The 19,280-nt window shown below is 43.1% G+C and overlaps 1 protein-coding gene across 1 annotated transcript in view; it reads right to left on the reverse strand.

Moving 5' to 3' along the window:
* Window positions 1-15,199, reverse strand: part of LOC147692186 (putative transcription factor ovo-like protein 3) — a 44,209-nt gene extending 29,010 nt beyond the window's left edge. The window contains exons 1-2 of the mRNA XM_086939506.1: window positions 15,100-15,199; window positions 4,081-4,241 (exon numbers count right to left, since the gene is read on the reverse strand). Of these exons, the coding sequence (XP_086795632.1) occupies window positions 4,081-4,241; window positions 15,100-15,199 (261 nt within the window). The remainder of the gene's footprint in view (window positions 1-4,080; window positions 4,242-15,099) is intronic.
* Between the last annotated feature and the right edge of the window lie 4,081 nt (window positions 15,200-19,280).

Below are 19,280 nucleotides of genomic sequence, written 5' to 3' on the forward strand. Positions count from 1 at the left end.
AGAATGGATGAAGCTCAGTCACCTGAAGCTGAACTCAGACAAAACGGAGGTCCTCATCCTCGGACAATCCACATCCGCCTGGGACGACTCCTGGTGGCCCACAGCACTGGGCTCCGCGCCGACACCCACGGACCACGCACGCAACCTGGGATTCATCCTGGACTCCTCCCTCACGATGACCAAGCAAGGCAACATCTTTCTTCAACACCCTGCGCATGCTCTGAAAAATCTTCCGATGTATCCCCACCGAAACCAGAAAAACCGTCACCCGTGCCCTCGTTACCAGCCGACTGGACTACGGAAACGCCCTATACGCAGGAACCACAGCCAAACTTCAGATATGACTTCAACACATACAGAACGCCTCCGCACGACTCATCCTCGACATCCCTCGCCACAGCCACATATCCGCCCACCTGAGAAACCTGCACTGGCTCCCCGTCTGCAAGAGGATCACGTTCAGGCTCCTCACCCACGCACACAAAGCGCTACACAACAAGGGCCCGAATACCTCAACAACCCCCTCTCGTTCTACACCCCCACCCGCCAGCTCCGCTCCACCAGCCTCGCCCTCGCCACCGTCCCACGAATTAGCAGAACCACCACCAGAGGAAGATCATTCTCCTACCTGGCAGCCAAAACATGGAACTCCCTCCCCGCGCACCTACGACTGACCCAGGACCATCTCACCTTCAGAAAACACCTCAAGACCTGGCTATTCGAGAAGTAGCGACACACCCCCTCCCTTCAGCGCCTTGAGACCCTCCTGAATGAGTAGCACGCTCTATAAATGTATTGATTGATTGATTGACTATGTAGCTACGCTCTAATAACTGTGTAACCTTTGTAATGATTAACCTGTAACTAAGGTCTGATACTCATGTATAGCGCTCTGATACCTCCGGGTCTAGCCAGCGCTATATAAAACCTTTCAAACTAAATAAAATAAAATTTCAAGCTTACTATGCTATATTTGGATTGTAGTTTATGAACTGCATGTAACACCAGGATCTCTGTAACAAAAGCAGTAACCCACTGAGCTATTTCCATAAAATACAATTCTGTGATCTGCATGGGGCACATCCTTTGCAGCAGAAATATTAATCATTTGCTCTACTTTATAATGAGTCAGAACTGTCACTAGACAAAACTCAGACTTCTCTTCTTTACGTACATTAATCATAAGTTTTCTTGCCATTTTTATTGTTGCCTGAACATTGCTGGACACACAAGGATCTCTGCAGCAGGTGCTTCGAAAACATAAGATATTTCAAAACACTTCTGTCCCCAATGCTCGGTGTCCGATGCAGTGGCACGGTCACACCAATGCCAGGCCTGAGGTTAGGAGAAGATGCAGGGTAACTTTAAGGAAAAGAAAGGGATCGCCCAACCGTTAAGAAACAAATATGAAGAGAAAATGGGTAAAAGTCAGGTTACGGCAAGGGGGGCATGGAGATCACATACTGAAACAAAAAAGAAAAATCAGAAATTTACATCAAATTTTTCAGGAAATAAAACAAAATGCTTCTCAAAAGAAATAGAGGATCCTGAGTTTATTTGCCAATGATTAATTTCAAGGTGGCAAATTGGGTCAAGGTGCGCCTACAAGTCTGGCATTTTATGAGTTGCATCTCTCAGGGTGGACAAGCTTTTTGCTGGTATTTTATTAGAATTTGTTTTGGGATAATCTTGAGCTGGTCGCCTGGTGTGGGCAGTGGAAAATCCTATGATTTTAGGAGGAAGTGATGACATCTCCATTGCAGGATTCTACGCCAATTGAGATTCTTGTGGCAGAATTATGCCTGCTGTACCATCCCTGTGGTGGATGAAATACCAGTAACGGTTTCTCCGTTTATGGAGAATCCGGCAACTTGAGATTGGGATCTTCTTCCACAAACCGTTGAACTAATCCATTACCACCAATCTCTACATCAGAGCCGATAAGTAGATTGTGGTCCAATATTCTATTATCCTATGTAATAACTACAATTGTACAGAATCATTATTAGAAAAGGGTTCAAAGTATAATTTAGGTGATGGCAGCTAGTGCATGACGAGAAGTGGTTTTGGTTTATTAAATGGGCTAGGGAGTGCAGGTGAGCCTGATGGTGAAGTAGATGTGGTTATAGAGTGCTGGGGTCGCCATATAAAAAAGGTTTTCCTTTGGTTCCTAAGCGTTTGGGATTTTTGGTATTTCAGTCTGGATACGGATTGGGTGTGATTTCCCCAGAACATATAACATTTGTTGGCATATCTTCCAGGATTGTCTGCTGACATGGCTTTCTGGGTGATGAAGCAGGTCTTGAACAGCTGAAAACCTAGATTTTCTTAAATCCTTAGATAGTTTACTTTTCCGCCTGTCCAGTCTAACCATGCTAGAATTCCCTGATCCTGGGTAGCTAAATGTCTTATAAATATTTAATCAATAATTTATGGATATGAAGCCTGAAGCAGTGAAAGCTTGAAGAGGATAAAGTTGAAGTTGAAGTTGAAGTTGAAGTGGTAGTGGAACTTGAATATAACGTTAATCAGACTTGATACTGATTGGAGTACTGCTTTGACGTACTAGTAAGATGTTTCTGGCAGGTTCTCAGTAGGATATTATTCTAGCCTACAGGGGGTAAAAAATGACTTTTACCATTGCCAATTACTGGTGTCAAAGAGGTTAATTGGTAGAAGAGAATGAGCTGAAGTCAAGGTGCTTATGTCTTTTTGGATTCGTTTTTGGAGACATTGGTTTGAAATGAGAGGGGGCTCCAGACGTGGAAGGTAAGGTATTTGTCACGCGGTGTGAGAGAATTGGATATGTATACTAATGTCATCCTTGAGATTCAGGATTGTATTATGGGTATAATTAGGTTGGTGAGGAGACAAATTCTTTTCTGGTAAGGTTAAACATATAGTACAATGTTCTCAATCATGCATGTATGACAGAGAGGCATGAACTTAGGCTGAAAATGATACTTCTAGGTGGCACTTTTAGGTACAGCCGAGTCTCGTCGGAATAATGGTGTCTACTGATGTCTTGGGTGACAAGAGAACCTTAAGGTGCTCACTGTAATGGTTGTAAATCATGGGAGGAAGTAAAGAGGTCTGAGGGATTTGGCATGCCCTGGGTAAGGATGGAGGGTCCAGAAGGATTCCATTTGGACAAAGTGGTGTCTCTGAGCCAGTAGTGAGGCAAATACCAACTTGTTCTTTATGCATGTAAGAATGAAAAGGGTTTAGGCTAGTTCTCTAGTACCAACCACGTTGAAGGCTCTGATCACTTAAGTATGATGAGGTATGGGATTTGAATGATCATTATTCAGACAACTTCGGTGGCAATATATCATTAATATTTGTAATTTTAGTAGGAGTAGTATTATTATTAACAACATAAACAAACAACAATAAAAATATTAACAGTAATATTTATAATGAGTATAAAAAAATAAAAATGAGACTTCCAAAAATGGCAGCCAATGGGAGGCGATTGTGATGAAGGGTTTCATTTAGGTTAATTATCTGATTAAGTGTGCAGCTCACATGGCATACAGTGGTGCAAATTAAATGTAAACATTCCTCCATTTCTAATCCTTTGAGTGCTCACCTTTATGCCCAGACCTCTCTTCTATCCGTGGGACAAACCAGATATCACATCTAGGACAGAAAATGTAGCTCATTGCTCATTAGTACCATTGCCTCTGCCCTTGCGACCTGTCCTTTTAGCCCTCATGAATAGGACAACAGGAACACTCATCAAGTACCTTCACCAAGTACCTCAGCAGCAAGTAGCAGGCCGTGGAACTCTCTGCAACTAATTGGTCACCCTTTTTTTTTAACTTTATTTATAGTTTTTCAACACAAGACACAGTGCAGGTAAGGCATTACACAGATTGTCAGAATCATGAAGGAAAAAAGGGTCGCAAAACATGGTGTTTGGATCGACATGGCAGAACCCCAAAATCTATCATAACTCGGCAGTCATAGTATTAGACATGGTTATCTCTGCGACAGCAGTTAACACCATTCATCAAATCTATCGACTAACAGTACTATCAATATGTACATTATACAGAAGTACATCTTTCCACTTACTTTGGTCCTTGAAAAGCTGCTTTCATCAAGGGGTAGCTCATCTCGATGATTAGGCGAAGAATCACTGTCAATTTCACAGCTCCATGAGCTACTTGCATCCCCATCGCTAACCACCTGTGTTGCCAAATTCTCCTCCGTCACACAGTCCAAAGATTCTACCACTAAGGAATAAAAAAAGTGCACTGTGCTGTTGACACTCAAAATTGTGACATTTCCATCCACAAAACAATGCTAAAAACATGTCTATTTTACAAAGTTTTTCTGTCCTGATGTCTGAAAATTGCCACATAGTTTTAGCTGGATTTTATTTAACTCTGTCAACATATCAGCTGTATGGGGTAGTGAAGGTACCTAGTGTCAAATTAATGCATTTGTTCAGTACTCGGAGATATTTTATTGTTGCTTGCAGCTTCTGGTGTTCCTAGGGTTTCTCTAAGGATTTAGCCAACATGTGTTTCACCCTTAGAAAGTGAAGTGGCATTGGGGGTTTCTCAATGCTGAAAAAACATAAATGAGGCAAAGTACGGTACAGTGTATTACTATTTTCGGTTGCACTGTAAAATATTTTTTTTTTACTACTGCGTATGTTATGAAGAATGTGATTTCTATATAGACATGCGTGTACTGACAGTAGGTGTCTGCGTTCCCCGATGCAACTGACCAATTAAATGAAAATAAGCCTAACAAGTCTCCCAGAGCCCTTAGACAATATACTGGGATCTACTATTTCTAAATGTACTGGGCTATACTATGAGAAAGCCAGCACTGTGGTCAATGCCCCTCTCAACATATTACCTTCACAAGCAGGAAAGAAAGTAATATTATGCTATCACCTAGGTTAACCCGGGCCGTCACAACCCTGCAGGAACTACTAGATGCATGTGGGACTGATCTCAGCTTCTTTGATCATGGACGTGAAAAGAAAGATCAGCAGTTACCCATGTCTACTAATTGTCATTCTAGATACAGGAGTGTTGAGCTGACAAAATTAGACAAACGAAATATTACCTACAGGTACCAAGGAGAGGTATGCTACCACATTTCAAATGTTTGTGTGTTTGCATATGTGCATGTCTATTTTTTTATTCTGGGAAAAGTATACCTGTGCAATCTGGATGCTTTGGGAAGTTATGTGTAGAGAGTTACCTGCCTATGTCTTATTGTAAGAGGAAGATATGTTTGTGTAGGGTGGTGCGTGTCCCTGGGTAGATGGTCAACAGTGCAAATGTCAACTGTGACTAGGATTTCATTGCAGCCAGCAAATATCCAAATAAACAAATTCGTCAGTGCATAGTCTTTTTTGAGTAGTAACAAAAATTACAGAAAAAAAGTAAATAGCCTTTGAGCTTAGCCTACATCGAGGGCATAAATGGAATGGCCCAGACGGATACAGTTTTGCCTCTTCAAGTCGAATGTGTGCAGATGTCATGGATAATAACATTTAAGAACACTAAAGGGAGCTTTTAAGGAAAACAATCACAGGAATTTATTTTCTCCATTAACTTGCATTGGAGTGGAGGACGTTTTAGGCAGAAGACAGTTAAAATGACTGCAATTTGTCTTTTGAAAAAATGTGACTCCCAACCCTAAATTGGGGTTGTTGGCAGGTGTGAGATGTGGGCATAGGCACTGGAAGTAGAGGTGCTCAGGATCCCTAAAAATAACCATGCTAAAGTTCCAAGGTGAATAAGGAATAGAGATGCCTGAAAATGTTGTATTTAGCTAATCACATTCACTATGCTTCAGAGAAAGAGGTAAAATACCAGACTCTGTATTCAGACAAATTGCTGCTTATTCTTCTAACATGGAAATGTGTGTTTTCCTTTTCTGACTGCAAAGTGTGAATTTGTAAAATGAACTATTTTGACTGTCTTGCTGCCGTGAACGGAAAGGCTGCAGGATGTTATTTTTCCTAAGACGCAATACATTTTAAGTACCTTTACATTAACTGTACAAATATTCCAAAATGTATGAGCAGTTATGAAAGCAAAAAAATGAAGTGCTTTTTGAAATTCTGAAGTGTGATGGAAACAAAGATTTCAATACGATCAAAACAAATCAAATTACTGTACCTGGTGATGTGCAAATGACAAATGTTTGTTGAAACCCTATTTCCACACATTATCATTTCTGCACTACATAGTTTTGCACCTTTGCCACTCTCTTGCCGAATGGGTGTGGCTCATTTGCTGCATTTGTACTTTTTGTGAGGCTTAGATTTTTCGCAATCTCTATAGGTTATGTGATAGAATAAAGGAACCGAAGAAGGACGGAATGCTGAACAATTCAAACATTCAGCCCCAGTCGACAGATCTGGGTTTTTCTTTTGCCCACAACGCCACCCCAGTTTGGACCCAGCCACATGCAAATCTGTTTTGACCCAGCTCCTCATGAGAATAGACCAGCCCGAACTGCCAAGCCAGGTCCTACCTGACCGGAAACAAGCATCCTGGGATCGGTTTCAGGGAATTACTCCATATCAGCCAGGCTAGCTTGAATCCACTGGCACAGTGAACACATGACTTGCGTCTGGGCATACCCTTCCCACTTAGAGGAAAAAATGCAAAAAGAACAGATGATGCACGGAATGCTGAACAATGCAAACATTCACCAGCAGTCAACAGATCCATTTAAGTTTAATCCATTGGTTGTTTGTCCATCAAGCCACCCCAGTTTGGACCCAGCTATATGCAAATCAGTCTTGACCCTGCACCTCATTGGAACAGTCAAGCCCAAACTGCCAAGCCAGGTCCACCCTGGACCGGAAACATGCATCCTGTGACTGGTTTTAGGGTATCACTCCTCATCAGCCAGACTAGCTTGAATCCAGTGGCACAGTGAGCCCGGGACCCATGTCTGGGCATACTAGACGCACTTAGGTTGAGAAAGAAAAAGACACACAAATAATGGACAGAATGCAGAACAAATCAAACATTCACCCCCCAGTCAAGAGATCTGGATTAAATACATTGTTCTTTTGTTCACCACGCCACCCCAGTTTAGACCCAGCCATATAAAAATCAATCTGGACCCCGCTCCTCATGGGAACTGTCCAGCCCAAACTGCCAATCCAGGTCCTCCCTGGACCAGAAGCAAGCATCCTGGTAACGGTGTTGCTGTATCACCCCTCATCAGCCAGGCTAGCTTGAATCCAGTGGCACAGAGAAAGAACGATGGATTTAACCCAGATCTCTTCACTGGGGGTAAATGTTTGATTCATTCAGCATTCCGTCCATCATTTGTTGCTGCAGGAATTTTAACAGCAGCACCCCCACTCTGGAAATTGTTTCAGCCCCACTGGATGTGGACCTCACTAAGAAGACCCGACGAGGAAGAAACATGACTGCACAGGATTGTTGTCCTGTGCTGAAATGACTTGGCCTTGTAGTCTCAGCAAGATCGCTTTTTACAGAAAATTGGATTGAGTTGCATAGTGTTGGGTGGGAGGTCTTTGTCTTGGTCCTGGTGTAGCCAGCAATTACCTGGTAGTAGCAATTAGTTGTCTTGTTGTTTACCACCGTCCTCTTTAATCAGATATGCATGTTATTGTTTTCTGCAATTGATTATCCAATAGTAGCATGATTAGGCATTCAAGACTTACTCCATGGGGTAGTAGGAGGTTTGAAATTTAGAAACAACATGCCACTCTAAAAGCAGACATTAAACTGTGTCCTGTCAGGGGTATAACGTATCCTAAAAATTCAAGGTTTTTCTATTCAAAGATGTATGTTTACATATCTTCCATCCCATTGCCATGACCACCGTGTAGTATTTGTAAAAATGTATACTCCAAAAATGCAATTAGACTATTCCTCCACTTTATTCATATTCATGTGCAGTTCTATTGAAGTAAAATTTATAAGGCCAGATCATCTGCTTAGATGAGTATGGTGGACAGATTCAAATAGATGTCAATGCCCCCTGTAAGTCAGTGCTAAAAACCTTGACAAGAAGGGGTGTCAATATTCAGCCATGCCTCGCCTCATTGGCTGTGTTGATTCCTCGACTGAGCCTTGAGGCCTCCTCTGGACTCCATTGCAATGTTTACCCTACTCTCAGTATAAATGTCCCTAACCATGGACAGTAATCCAACTGGCATGCTCCACCTCTGCATTTACTTCTATATAGTAGGGAGAGCAACAAGATCAAAAGCAGATAAAAAAATATACAGAGACATAACACAATTGCTTCCCCTTCATCACATATTTTTCCAACCGCAAAACATTGTTCACTATTTGTGTGAAAACTCCGTACAATAAATTGGAGCTTCCAGGCGCCAGATGGGAGGGAAAAGAGTATGGGTGATTATTCACAAGCATCTAGTATAATGCTTTCACTTTGTTTTCTCACATCTGGTCTTCTTGGGCAGTAAAAGCATAAAGAGTGAAGATTCCCTTTGGTCAGTTCCTGGCAACATTCTCTGCTTGCGTTATACTTCACACCGGGCCTTTGCGTTCCCTTCAATTTGTTTTCTTCCTTTTTGGATTCTTACATGTTCCTGGCCGGTTCATGCCCATGTGCTTCCTCATTTTTGCAGACTGTGCTTTATTCTAGGATTGACTATTCTTCCTCTGAGATCAATGTTGTTTACTGGTCTTCCTTAGGCTCGAGAAAGCCTACCTATAAGGATGAATATCTAACTGACGCCTAACTGTTGCTACTTGGTACACTCTAATTGTTATAATGATTGTGAGTTTCTCTCGCTCTCTATGGAGAAGTGCAGTCTGTGCCTTAAAGTAATATCTGTTCCAAGACTTTGGGCTCTGATGCATACCATCTGCAACTTTGGATCAATGTTGTCCGGCCGTCGACAGGTGATCTGGGCACCTCCTTTCTCCGCTGAAATGCCGTCGCTAGAGGTGGGGGTTCCTCAAGGGTCTATCCTGAGCCCCACCCTCTTTAATATCTATATGGCCCCTCTGGCGGCGGTGGCGGAGGCCTTCGGTGCCCAGATCATATCATACGCTGATGACACCCAGCTCCTGTTTACATGCAGGAAGGGAGAGGCTTTTGATGGTGACAGGATCAAAGACTGCCTGAGTTCGGTCTTCGCCTGGTTTCAGCGGCATAGCCTGAAATGCAACTCCGATAAGTCGGAGCTGCTTTTTTTCGGATGTCCACCTGATCCCAGCTGGAAAACTTGGTGGCCTCAGGACATGTTTTCTCCTGATACGGTCTCCACCCAAGCTAAAAACCTCGGGGTGCTGTGTGACGACGGCCTCTCTTTCAGACCCCAGATCATCGGGCTGGCTGGGAAATGTGTCTGCATTTTGAAGATGCTCCGAAAGTTTCTTCCGCTGCTGTCCATGCAACACAAAAAAATTGTCATTTAGGCGCTAATAGGATCGCGACTGGATTACGCCAATGCCCTTTACTTAGGGCTACCTAAATATTTGCTGGCTCGCCTGCAAATTGTGCAGAACTCAGCTGCAAGAGCTATCTTTGGCCTTTCACGCAGAGCAAAAGCTTCTGAATTGCTCAAGAGATTGCACTGGTTGCCTATCTCTAAAAGAATCACATTTAAGATCTTGACCCTGGCGTTTAAGGCCCTTCACTCCATTGGCCCGATTTACATCAGGAAGCGCATGGCTTTTTATGCGCCGAGGAGGACCCTGCGATCGGCCTTGCTGGCCAAAGCTGAGGTTCCTCCTGTTAGATTTGCCCGGACCGGAGGTCGATCCTTCCGCTATCTGGCTGCAAGCTGCTGGAATGAGCTCCCTGTTGCCCTTAGGAAAGCCAACAGTCTCCTTTCTTTTAGAAAGGAGCTGAAGACTTGGCTTTTCTCCGTTTGATTCTTCTTGACCCCTGCGAGTAGCTGCGTTGTGTTCTCCTGTCTCAGGTCTCTTTGCCAAAGCGCCGGGACACCCCTCGGGGTAGCCGTGCGCTATAAAAGAGACGTTACATAACATAACATAACATGTTTCCCTCTTTCCACTCTCCTATTCCCTTCCCTGGGTTCTATTAGTACAATCGCTCTCTGAGTCATCTTAGAGGTTAGGGTAAAGTTGGAATTGGCTTTGGATCAAGTGGTACTTCACCAGTTCCTTGACACGCTATCTGTTTTGGTTATGTGCGTCATAGATTGGCTTTAGTATGACAGAGGAACTAGAATGCTGCTCTATTAATACACCGGAACCTACCCACTGCCCCATCCCAGATCCTGTTTACATGCAGGAAGGGAGAGGCTTTTGATGGTGACAGGATCAAAGACTGCCTGAGTGCGGTCTTCGCCTGGTTTCAGCGGCATAGCCTGAAATGCAACTCCGATAAGTCGGAGCTGCTTTTTTTCGGATGTCCACCTGATCCTAGCTGGAAAACTTGGTGGCCTCAGGACATGTTTCCTCCTGATACGGTCTCCACCCAAGCTAAAAACCTCGGGGTGCTGTGTGACGACGGCCTCTCTTTCAGACCCCAGATCATCGGGCTGGCTGGGAAATGTGTCGGCATTTTGAAGATGCTCCGAAAGTTTCTTCCGCTGCTGTCCATGCAACACAAAAAAATTGTCATTTAGGCGCTAATAGGTTCGCGACTGGATTACGCCAATGCCCTTTACTTAGGGCTACCTAAATATTTGCTGGCTCGCCTGCAAATTGTGCAGAACTCAGCTGCAAGAGCTATCTTTGGCCTTTCACTCAGAGGAAAAGCTTCTGAATTGCTCAAGAGATTGCACTGGTTGCCTATCTCTAAAAGAATCACATTTAAGATCTTGACCCTGGCGTTTAAGGCCCTTCACTCCATTGGCCCGATTTACATCAGGAAGCGCATGGCTTTTTATGCGCCGAGGAGGACCCTGCGATCGGCCTTGCTGGCCAAAGCTGAGGTTCCTCCTGTTAGATTTGCCCGGACCGGAGGTCGATCCTTCCGCTATCTGGCTGCAAGCTGCTGGAATGAGCTCCCTGTTGCCCTTAGGAAAGCCAACAGTCTCCTTTCTTTCAGAAAGGAGCTGAAGACTTGGCTTTTCTCCGTTTGATTCTTCTTGACCCCTGCGAGTAGCTGCGTTGTGTTCTCCTGTCTCAGGTCTCTTTGCCAAAGCGCCGGGACACCCCTCGGGGTAGCCGTGCGCTATAAAAGAGACGTTACATAACATAACATAACATGTTTCCCTCTTTCCACTCTCCTATTCCCTTCCCTGGGTTCTATTAGTACAATCGCTCTCTGAGTCATCTTAGAGGTTAGGGTAAAGTTGGAATTGGCTTTGGATCAAGTGGTACTTCACCAGTTCCTTGACACGCTATCTGTTTTGGTTATGTGCGTCATAGATTGGCTTTAGTATGACAGAGGAACTAGAATGCTGCTCTATTAATACACCGGAACCTACCCACTCCCCCATCCCAGATGCAAGTACAGATTTCGCCAGCCACCCATGATCATCAAGTTAGCCTCACATGTGAATTACTGCTGCCCAGCCCCTATGACTGGTGCCCGACTATAGAGAATTTTGCAGGTGAGGCTGCTTCTAGTCCGATCCAAGATAATGAGTGAATATGAGACTGATTATTAGAACAATAAAGGGCAACATTGCTACCTCCTGGTGAGTAATAAAGAGCTCTGCAGCTTTCTAGCATAAGGATGGAAATAGATTCTTGTGATCTGCCTGATATACAGGAGATGGGGCGAATGACCAGGGAATGCGGAACAAGTTAATATGTAAAACATTAAAGTTAACACAGTGGAATTTAGATCTTCTACAAGCTGGGAAATATAAACACACAGGCTTAATAATTGACACATATACCTTGCAGGCTCAAGAATACTTGGGATGGAATCTGACCAGTTATATTAAATGGAAATACCTAAGGTTCAAACAATTCTATATTACGATAGGGGAGTTCGAAGGGACTTGGAATCAGATTCTCAAAGATACACAGGTATGTCGGAATTGTGGAATCGGCAAGGAAACTCTTGAACATTTAATATGCATTTGCCCAAGGCTGCTGCCTACATGGAGGTCATATTTACTCCCCATGTTTAATAATGCCAAAATAAGAACAACTACGGAGGCTATACGTTATTGTTTTAGGCTCACAGGGGAAAGTGCAATTAGAAGGATGGTTCAGTTTTTAGAACATGCCTATAAAACATTAAACGACTAGATGTTTTTTATTATCGGATATGTATATAGATGCAAAAACAGGTGATCTATGTATGTTTTCTTTTATAGGACACCACGCATGGAAAATATGTGATTTTTTATTCGATTTTTATGCTTGCTTATTCTCTATTTACTGTAATCAAATGATTAATGCAATAAAGTATTTTACTACTACTAGTGAATAATAAAGGGGTATCGGGAAACCAAGCTACACCAGCATTTTTGTGTCCCTTACTGAGGTTTAAGTGGCATTTTGTCATAGCCCTATCCAGAACCTCCTGAAACCAAACATGCTCAAGACACGCCTGAACATTTAACTGCTCCCAGTCATAGCCCTCATTGCACAATTACAGTGAAGGCTAACTTGAGTGTAGATGTGTAAAGTTTCTAAAGAAATATTCCACTGGACTGTGCCTTAAGCAAATGATTTTAGGGAAAATGTATAGATTCACTCCTCCCTGGAACACTTATGTGTGGATATATTGATTCACTTTTGTCATTGGATTAATGTGATGGCCTACACTGCAGATAACTCTCCTGTTCAGGGCATCCAGTCACACAACATGCTCACAAAAGGACAAGGCTGAACTCTCTTAAGTAAGTACAGCCTGACTAGCTTCATAGATCTGCTCAAAGAACTCATCATACATTACATCTAATCTTCAACTGTGCAGACACATACAGCCGCCATTTGCCAATCCTCACAAATATGTTCAATAGACATGGACTTGGCTTTGGAGAAAGGCTGTAACACACAACCACAACTTCTGAATTCTCTGATTAGAATACCCATAACAAAAAATCTTGAGACAACAGTCCACCTATCTTCTAAGTCGTAAGCATTGCAATGATGTACCGCTTGGGTTCCGTGGAATGTCATGGGTTCTAATGAAAATAAGGGGAGGTTTAAGGCGGAAGGTTTGCCACGTTGGTCCTGCCCCATACACCCAGGGTGAAGTGGGGACCTTCAGGGATCCCAATACTACCAACAACATGACAGCAGAAGAGGCAGCGGAGCACTGCAAAAGACTGGAGCACTACTGCCACATCCATCACGTCACAAAGACATACAAGAAGATGAGGACCCTGTATGAACAAGAAAAGGCGGCCGGGACCTGGAATGGAGGTAGGCGGGATTAACAGGAGCATTTAAAGGCCAACTCACAACAGGAGGGTGCCCAACAGCTGACGGTAGTACCTCAGGCCATTCCAGGACCATCATCTGCCCGTTTGGTGCAAGCAGGACAGGCCATAGACACACCCCCTGCTGTAGGCTCCTTATTTGAGGCACATGCCCTAAAAGATCTCCAGGAGCTCAAAATTCAAATGGAAGCCATTGAGAGTGAGATGTCAAGCCTGCGTGCTATCATGCTCACTTTACAGGAGGCAATAGAGCGCATCAGTGTGCAGATCTGTCACTTCAGGCTTTTTACTTTCCACATTTGTTTATTAGTGATAGTTATTTGAGGATAATGTAGATTACTGTGTGTTAAATATTTCCTAGGTAGTAGTATTTAGGTGTGTTATTTGAGATGGGTATGTTTTTTTTATTGGGTGGGTGGGGAATGATGTTTAGTTTGTGTGTTAGAAAAAAAAAATACCAAATAATAAAAATAATAAACCTAAATACAATTTGCATACAAGAGAAACAAAATAAAATGGTTCATCAGCTGACTGTGACACTATGTCACTTCCTGTAATATCATTGGTTGGGTAATGTCACATCCACAAGCCTATGATTTTGATGAAATTACATCAGCTGTTCTGTGACATAAATTCATTAACTCATAGCTCTACTTATAAAATGCAAGCTGGCTACTTTGCAGCGTTTGGGTCTTGCGCAGACCTTTTCACTTAAATGTTGCCAGCCACCCACCGCATTTGCCATTCAGACAGCCTTTAAATTAATGAAATGCTAAGCCAGCCCAAAAACATCTCTTGTGCAGGGGCCCTAACCCATGTAGCTATCAAGTGGTGCACATTCAGTATGTCTAGACAGACGTACCTGTACAAAATGGTTTAGGGAAAAAATCTGAAATTGCTCGCCCTTCACAGAGCATTTTGTGGTTTGCCCAGGGCGACCATGGGATATTTTAATTGAATTGCCCAAAGACGCGACACAGTTAGTTGGGTTTGGTTACTTGGGCTAACGATAAGAACTGCAGCAGTAACATGGACACATCTCCTCTGACCATTCCCCCCCAAAAATGGAACAAAATAGCATGCCCTTAAAAATCTGTAATATGATGCTAAATGCCGTACAACAAAAAAGACTCCTGCAGGTGGGCGCGATATGAAGACTTTTAGCCCGCCCTAATGTTTAGTCCATCCTATTTTTACTTTGGACATTTGATATATAATAAAAATAATACTTTTACGGATCTTAATAAATTAACAATAATGCTTCCTAACTTAAAAATAAAGTATACGTTTAATGGTATTTAGTGATGGGGAAGTCTATTGCCGCCACTAACTGAATTAGTATCACAGGAGAGAGTCTGTAGGGCAGGAGCAGCACACTGCACCATCATTTGCCCAGACCAATACAAAAATGCATTTTCTGCACTTCTCAGTGAGTACAAAATTGCACTACACAGGTGCCAAATTGTCCAGAACTGCTGGAAATGTTACCAGCTACCTGTGCAATTTACAGAATCTAACTTGCATGTAAAAGAGAGAAAGTCTTGGGAAAATACGATAAAAATAAAGCAATTCTTATTGTTATAAACAAAATGGTAATTCTGATTAAAATGAAATTTAAATTGAAAATGACAAGCGAAGATCGCGCAAAAGGGATTTCCACTGAATGTAGCGCCTTGACCTATGCAATTTGTCTCGTTAATTTATTGACCTCATGTCTGTTTCATATTCTGGTTCAAAAAATTGATAGAAGTGAACAAAGACTAGACAGGAAATAACCCGCGTACCTGGGACGTACACTTCGCCTTTCTGCTGATCAGTAATATTGTCCCAGCTCCGAAATCCGGCTCCAGAGCGTTTCCTCTTCACCAGAAAGGACCGCGGCATCTTCCCGGGGGGAGGACCAGCTTTGGCGAATATTGCCGGGAAGTGCAGCCAAAAAGGCTTGAATTTCGGCTTTTCGGACTTTAGTCGGATGCTGCTCCCAGAGGCCGAAGTGGTACAGGTCTAGGTGCTATATGCAGTTCTGCCTTCAGGCCTGTGCCGAGCTACACATCATCTCTCTCCCCAGGCCCTGTTATTTAGATGAACCCCCCGCTAGCTGTGAGATGGGACAGGTATATTTGAATCGTCCTAGTGGGCCACACAGACGAGCTCTAGGTTTTGCATATGAAGCTTTTCAGTCTTCCCGTTGCAAATAGAAAAGACAGAATCCATCCTCTCTATGCAAATGACGTGTCTGATCAGCAGAGAGAAGCCAGGACGGTTACCCGTCAGGAAAGTAGAGAATCAGGATGAAAAATGAAAGGATAGTTTTAACCTCAGACGTGTTACATAGAGGAAACTTATTGAAACTTCCAAGCAATGATAATGCTTTTTTATCTCACCGCAATCTCTGGTCCTCATTTTATCAACTCGGAAAGGGTGAACGGTTGAGTCTGCCATTCCGGGACTGCAAATTGGGACTTGCAGGTTGTATGCAGTTTTGGGCACTAAGAACGTGTAGCCACTGATCGAATCAGGAGCACAAAAAAATATATATTTTTTAAAATGTCAATGCCAATAGGTCCGGTCTTAGCAAACTGGTGCGATGGTTATCTTTTTTAATTGTTTATTAAAAGGACATGTCTCAAACTGATATGTAGAAAAAAAGAAAACATTTTGCCATCTAAACGTGGGGCCATGCACTTGCAATAATCATTTTTAATGTAAAAAAAACCCCAAAACGATCACATATCCTTTATTAGAGCAATAGGAGTATGGGTGTTTCCTAACATATAGGTGCAGCTAGAACCCTTTTTTAAGTTTCCTACATGTGGAGTGGTGTGGCTTACTGGTTAGAGGCGGCGGCCCGTAAGCAGAGAACGGCCTTGGACCAGGGTTCAATTCCCGACGCTGCAGGGTCGTGGTCCAGGGTCAAAACGGACTCGATAATTCTCGCCTCGGTGCCTACTCTAACCAGGGAATACACTCGGCAACTCTGGGCATTAGCTTGCCTCATCTCTACAACAGCCCCCCACATACATCGGGGATGCCTGGTTTCACCTTGGAGATATCTAGAAAGGGACCATCTCACAGGGAAAACCAGGACGGGTTCCCCAGCGGTCTTCAGCGCCAGGATACTCCATGGAGTCGCAGTGCGCTTTACAAGTACATCCACATTTACATGTCACAGGAAAATAGTATACTTATTGGAATGAACAAAGAGCGCTTTTGGCTTTGAATTTCAGTACCTTAAATTCCTATGGATCACTACAAAAAAAAAAAAAGAATGAAAAGAAACAAGCATGGATCAGGTATATGCAATGTACCAGCAATGTTATTGAAGTGCAGTTCTTTTTATGTGTATATACAAATGTGAGCAAGAAAAATTCATGCTACTGCTGTCAGTGCAAGAAAGCTAACGGATGAAGTGGACTGACCATTACCCCATGATGTATGCTGTGGTGGGAGGAAGCAAAATCTTAAAAGCAGTTGAACACATTAGTGGATCGCTGCCCTCCACCTGAAAATGTATTAGAAGTTTTCACTGACTTACATTTGGCACTCTACGATCTGATCTGCGGCACAGAGAATCAGAAGGTAGAACATTCACTTAAGCTGGGGGGCCTGGGATCTCCTGACTATGGAGTGCGTTACCTTGTGGCCCAACAGCAATGGCCCATGAGATGCTTTCAAAAGGTTGGAGACCTGGAGGGAGAATAACTAACGGACACAACACTGCTAGCCAGAGGGGCATGAAGCAGCATACAACCACTGGAGTTATTGTCTTTCTGCAATTGATTATCCAATAGTTGCATGCTGTGTGAGGTGCCCAGATGCAGGATGTGTTCACATGGACCACTGCGGATGTCAGAACTGTGGGTGACTTGCGCCAGAGGAAAGTTATCTGCTTGTTTGATTCCATAGAAGGCAATTTCAGCATTGTTACAGGGCATATCATGGCCTACGACTTCCAAGCACCCTTGTTGTCATGAGGAAAGAAATGAACAAACCCACAATATTGGCACTGTTGCTGCTCTTTTTGACACATGGTGTGTGGAGGAGAGATGTAGCACTGATCTATGGCACCCTAATGAGTAATCTCTTTGCAGATATCACCATATCGAGGAACCATGGGAGGTGAGATTAGGCAGGGTTCTTTCTGACACCGGATGGGTGAGAGCCCTAGAATACACAAAGGTGTCAAGAACTCTAGGTTAACATTTACTCAGTTCAATTACCCTCACCAAACCTATATGTCCCCAAATGGATTGGCAGAGTGTATGGTGGCGCAAGTAGCTCCTGCCCTTGAGGCCAGGTGTTAGACTTGTCAGCCTTAGAGTGGTCTGCACCCAAACCTTTTGACTTCTCCCCTCCTGTTTTACTGAATTTGTTTTTGTTGGCCTTAGTACTATGCATTTTATCACTTTTAACCAGTGGTAAATGGCTTGGGCTCACTCCTGAAGCTTGGTCAAATTGGCTTACACCTGACTGACATATTTAATTTACTTATAAGTCCCTAGTAAAGTGGTATACCATATACCCAGGGCTGGTAAATTAATTGCCATTAGTGGCCCTCAAACGCTTATTGTGCCACCCACTTAAGTAACTCCTTAAAACATATCACAGGCCTGTAAATGCAGCACATGTGCAGTTTTAAACTGTAAAAATTACTTTGCAAAACAAACCCCTTGCCAGTCCTAAAACTCCCTTTTTGTTACACATAAGTCACGCCAAGGTAGGTCTTAAACAGTCCCTTGGCCAGGGTACATTTTATTCTAAAAGTTGGACATGTACTTTTAAGTTTTACATGTCCCGATAGTGAAAAACTCCAACATTCGTTTTTGACTACTGTGAGAGCTACCTCTCCCTTAGGATAACATTGGATTACCTTATTACATTTAATAAGTGACAACTTTAGGTTGAGAGTAGCTAGACATGCCATGTTTAGTGTTTAGGGAACTGTAATTTTAAATCCTCTTTAATGGGAAAGTCTGATTTTAAGTCATGATTCTGAAAAGGCCACTTTTAGAAAATCAGCCTTTTCTTCTCCTATTTGGTGCCTATTTCCAGGGTCACATTTCTTCCAGACAGCCACACAATGGAGGGAATGGGTGTCGGCAAGATGTCCCATCCAAGACAGGATGGGGGTGGCGCTGAGCACAGCCCTACTTACACTTCAAAGACACAGATCCTGCTCACACACAAAGAACTGCACACTAGCCTATTGTGCCTGTTGACAAACTGGTACCAGGGCATGGTTTGGAAAGAAATTCCAGACACTTCTGTCTGGGAAAACTCCAGAAGTTTCTCCCATTTCAAAGATGGCATTATGCATAAAAATAGGACACTCAGACCCACTTTTCATTTTACTTCTCGACCTGTGGAAGAATCTTCAAAGGACTGACCTGCTGCCTGTGGCCTGCTGTGTACTTCAGAGAACTGCCCTGCTGCACCAAAGGAAGTGGTTTTATTTGAAAAAAACTGTGCTATCTGCGATATCAGAGATGGAAAAATCTGGGAAATATGTAAAACACAACATTTCAAAGGACCAACGGGAAGCTCTTGTCTCTCTCAAAAATGATTCCTCTGTTATCATTAAACAGGCGGATAAAAGGGGTTCAATTGTGGTATGGGGAATAACTGACTATACCAATGAGATCATGAAACTATTGAACGACCCCGAATGCTATAAAAGAATTTCAAAAGATCCCACATCAGAACTTAAGGTTCGCTTATTTGCAATCTTGAAAGATGGCTTTGACCAAGGCTTTGTGGGTCTGAAAGAATATAACTATATGCAGAACAGACATCCTAGAGTTCCAGTTTTTTATGTATTGCCAAAAGTCCACAAAAGTGAGACAAGCCCACAGAGGAGACCAAAAGTTTCTGGCTGTGGGTCCCTGATTGAGCCAATCTCTAAATATGTAGATTGCGTCTTGAAAGAGTTTATGGGAGAAGTGATTTCTTACCTCCAAGATACAAC

The sequence above is a fragment of the Lissotriton vulgaris genome, chromosome 9, assembly GCF_964263255.1.
Source record: "Lissotriton vulgaris chromosome 9, aLisVul1.2, whole genome shotgun sequence".
Lineage (NCBI taxonomy): Eukaryota > Metazoa > Chordata > Amphibia > Caudata > Salamandridae > Lissotriton > Lissotriton vulgaris.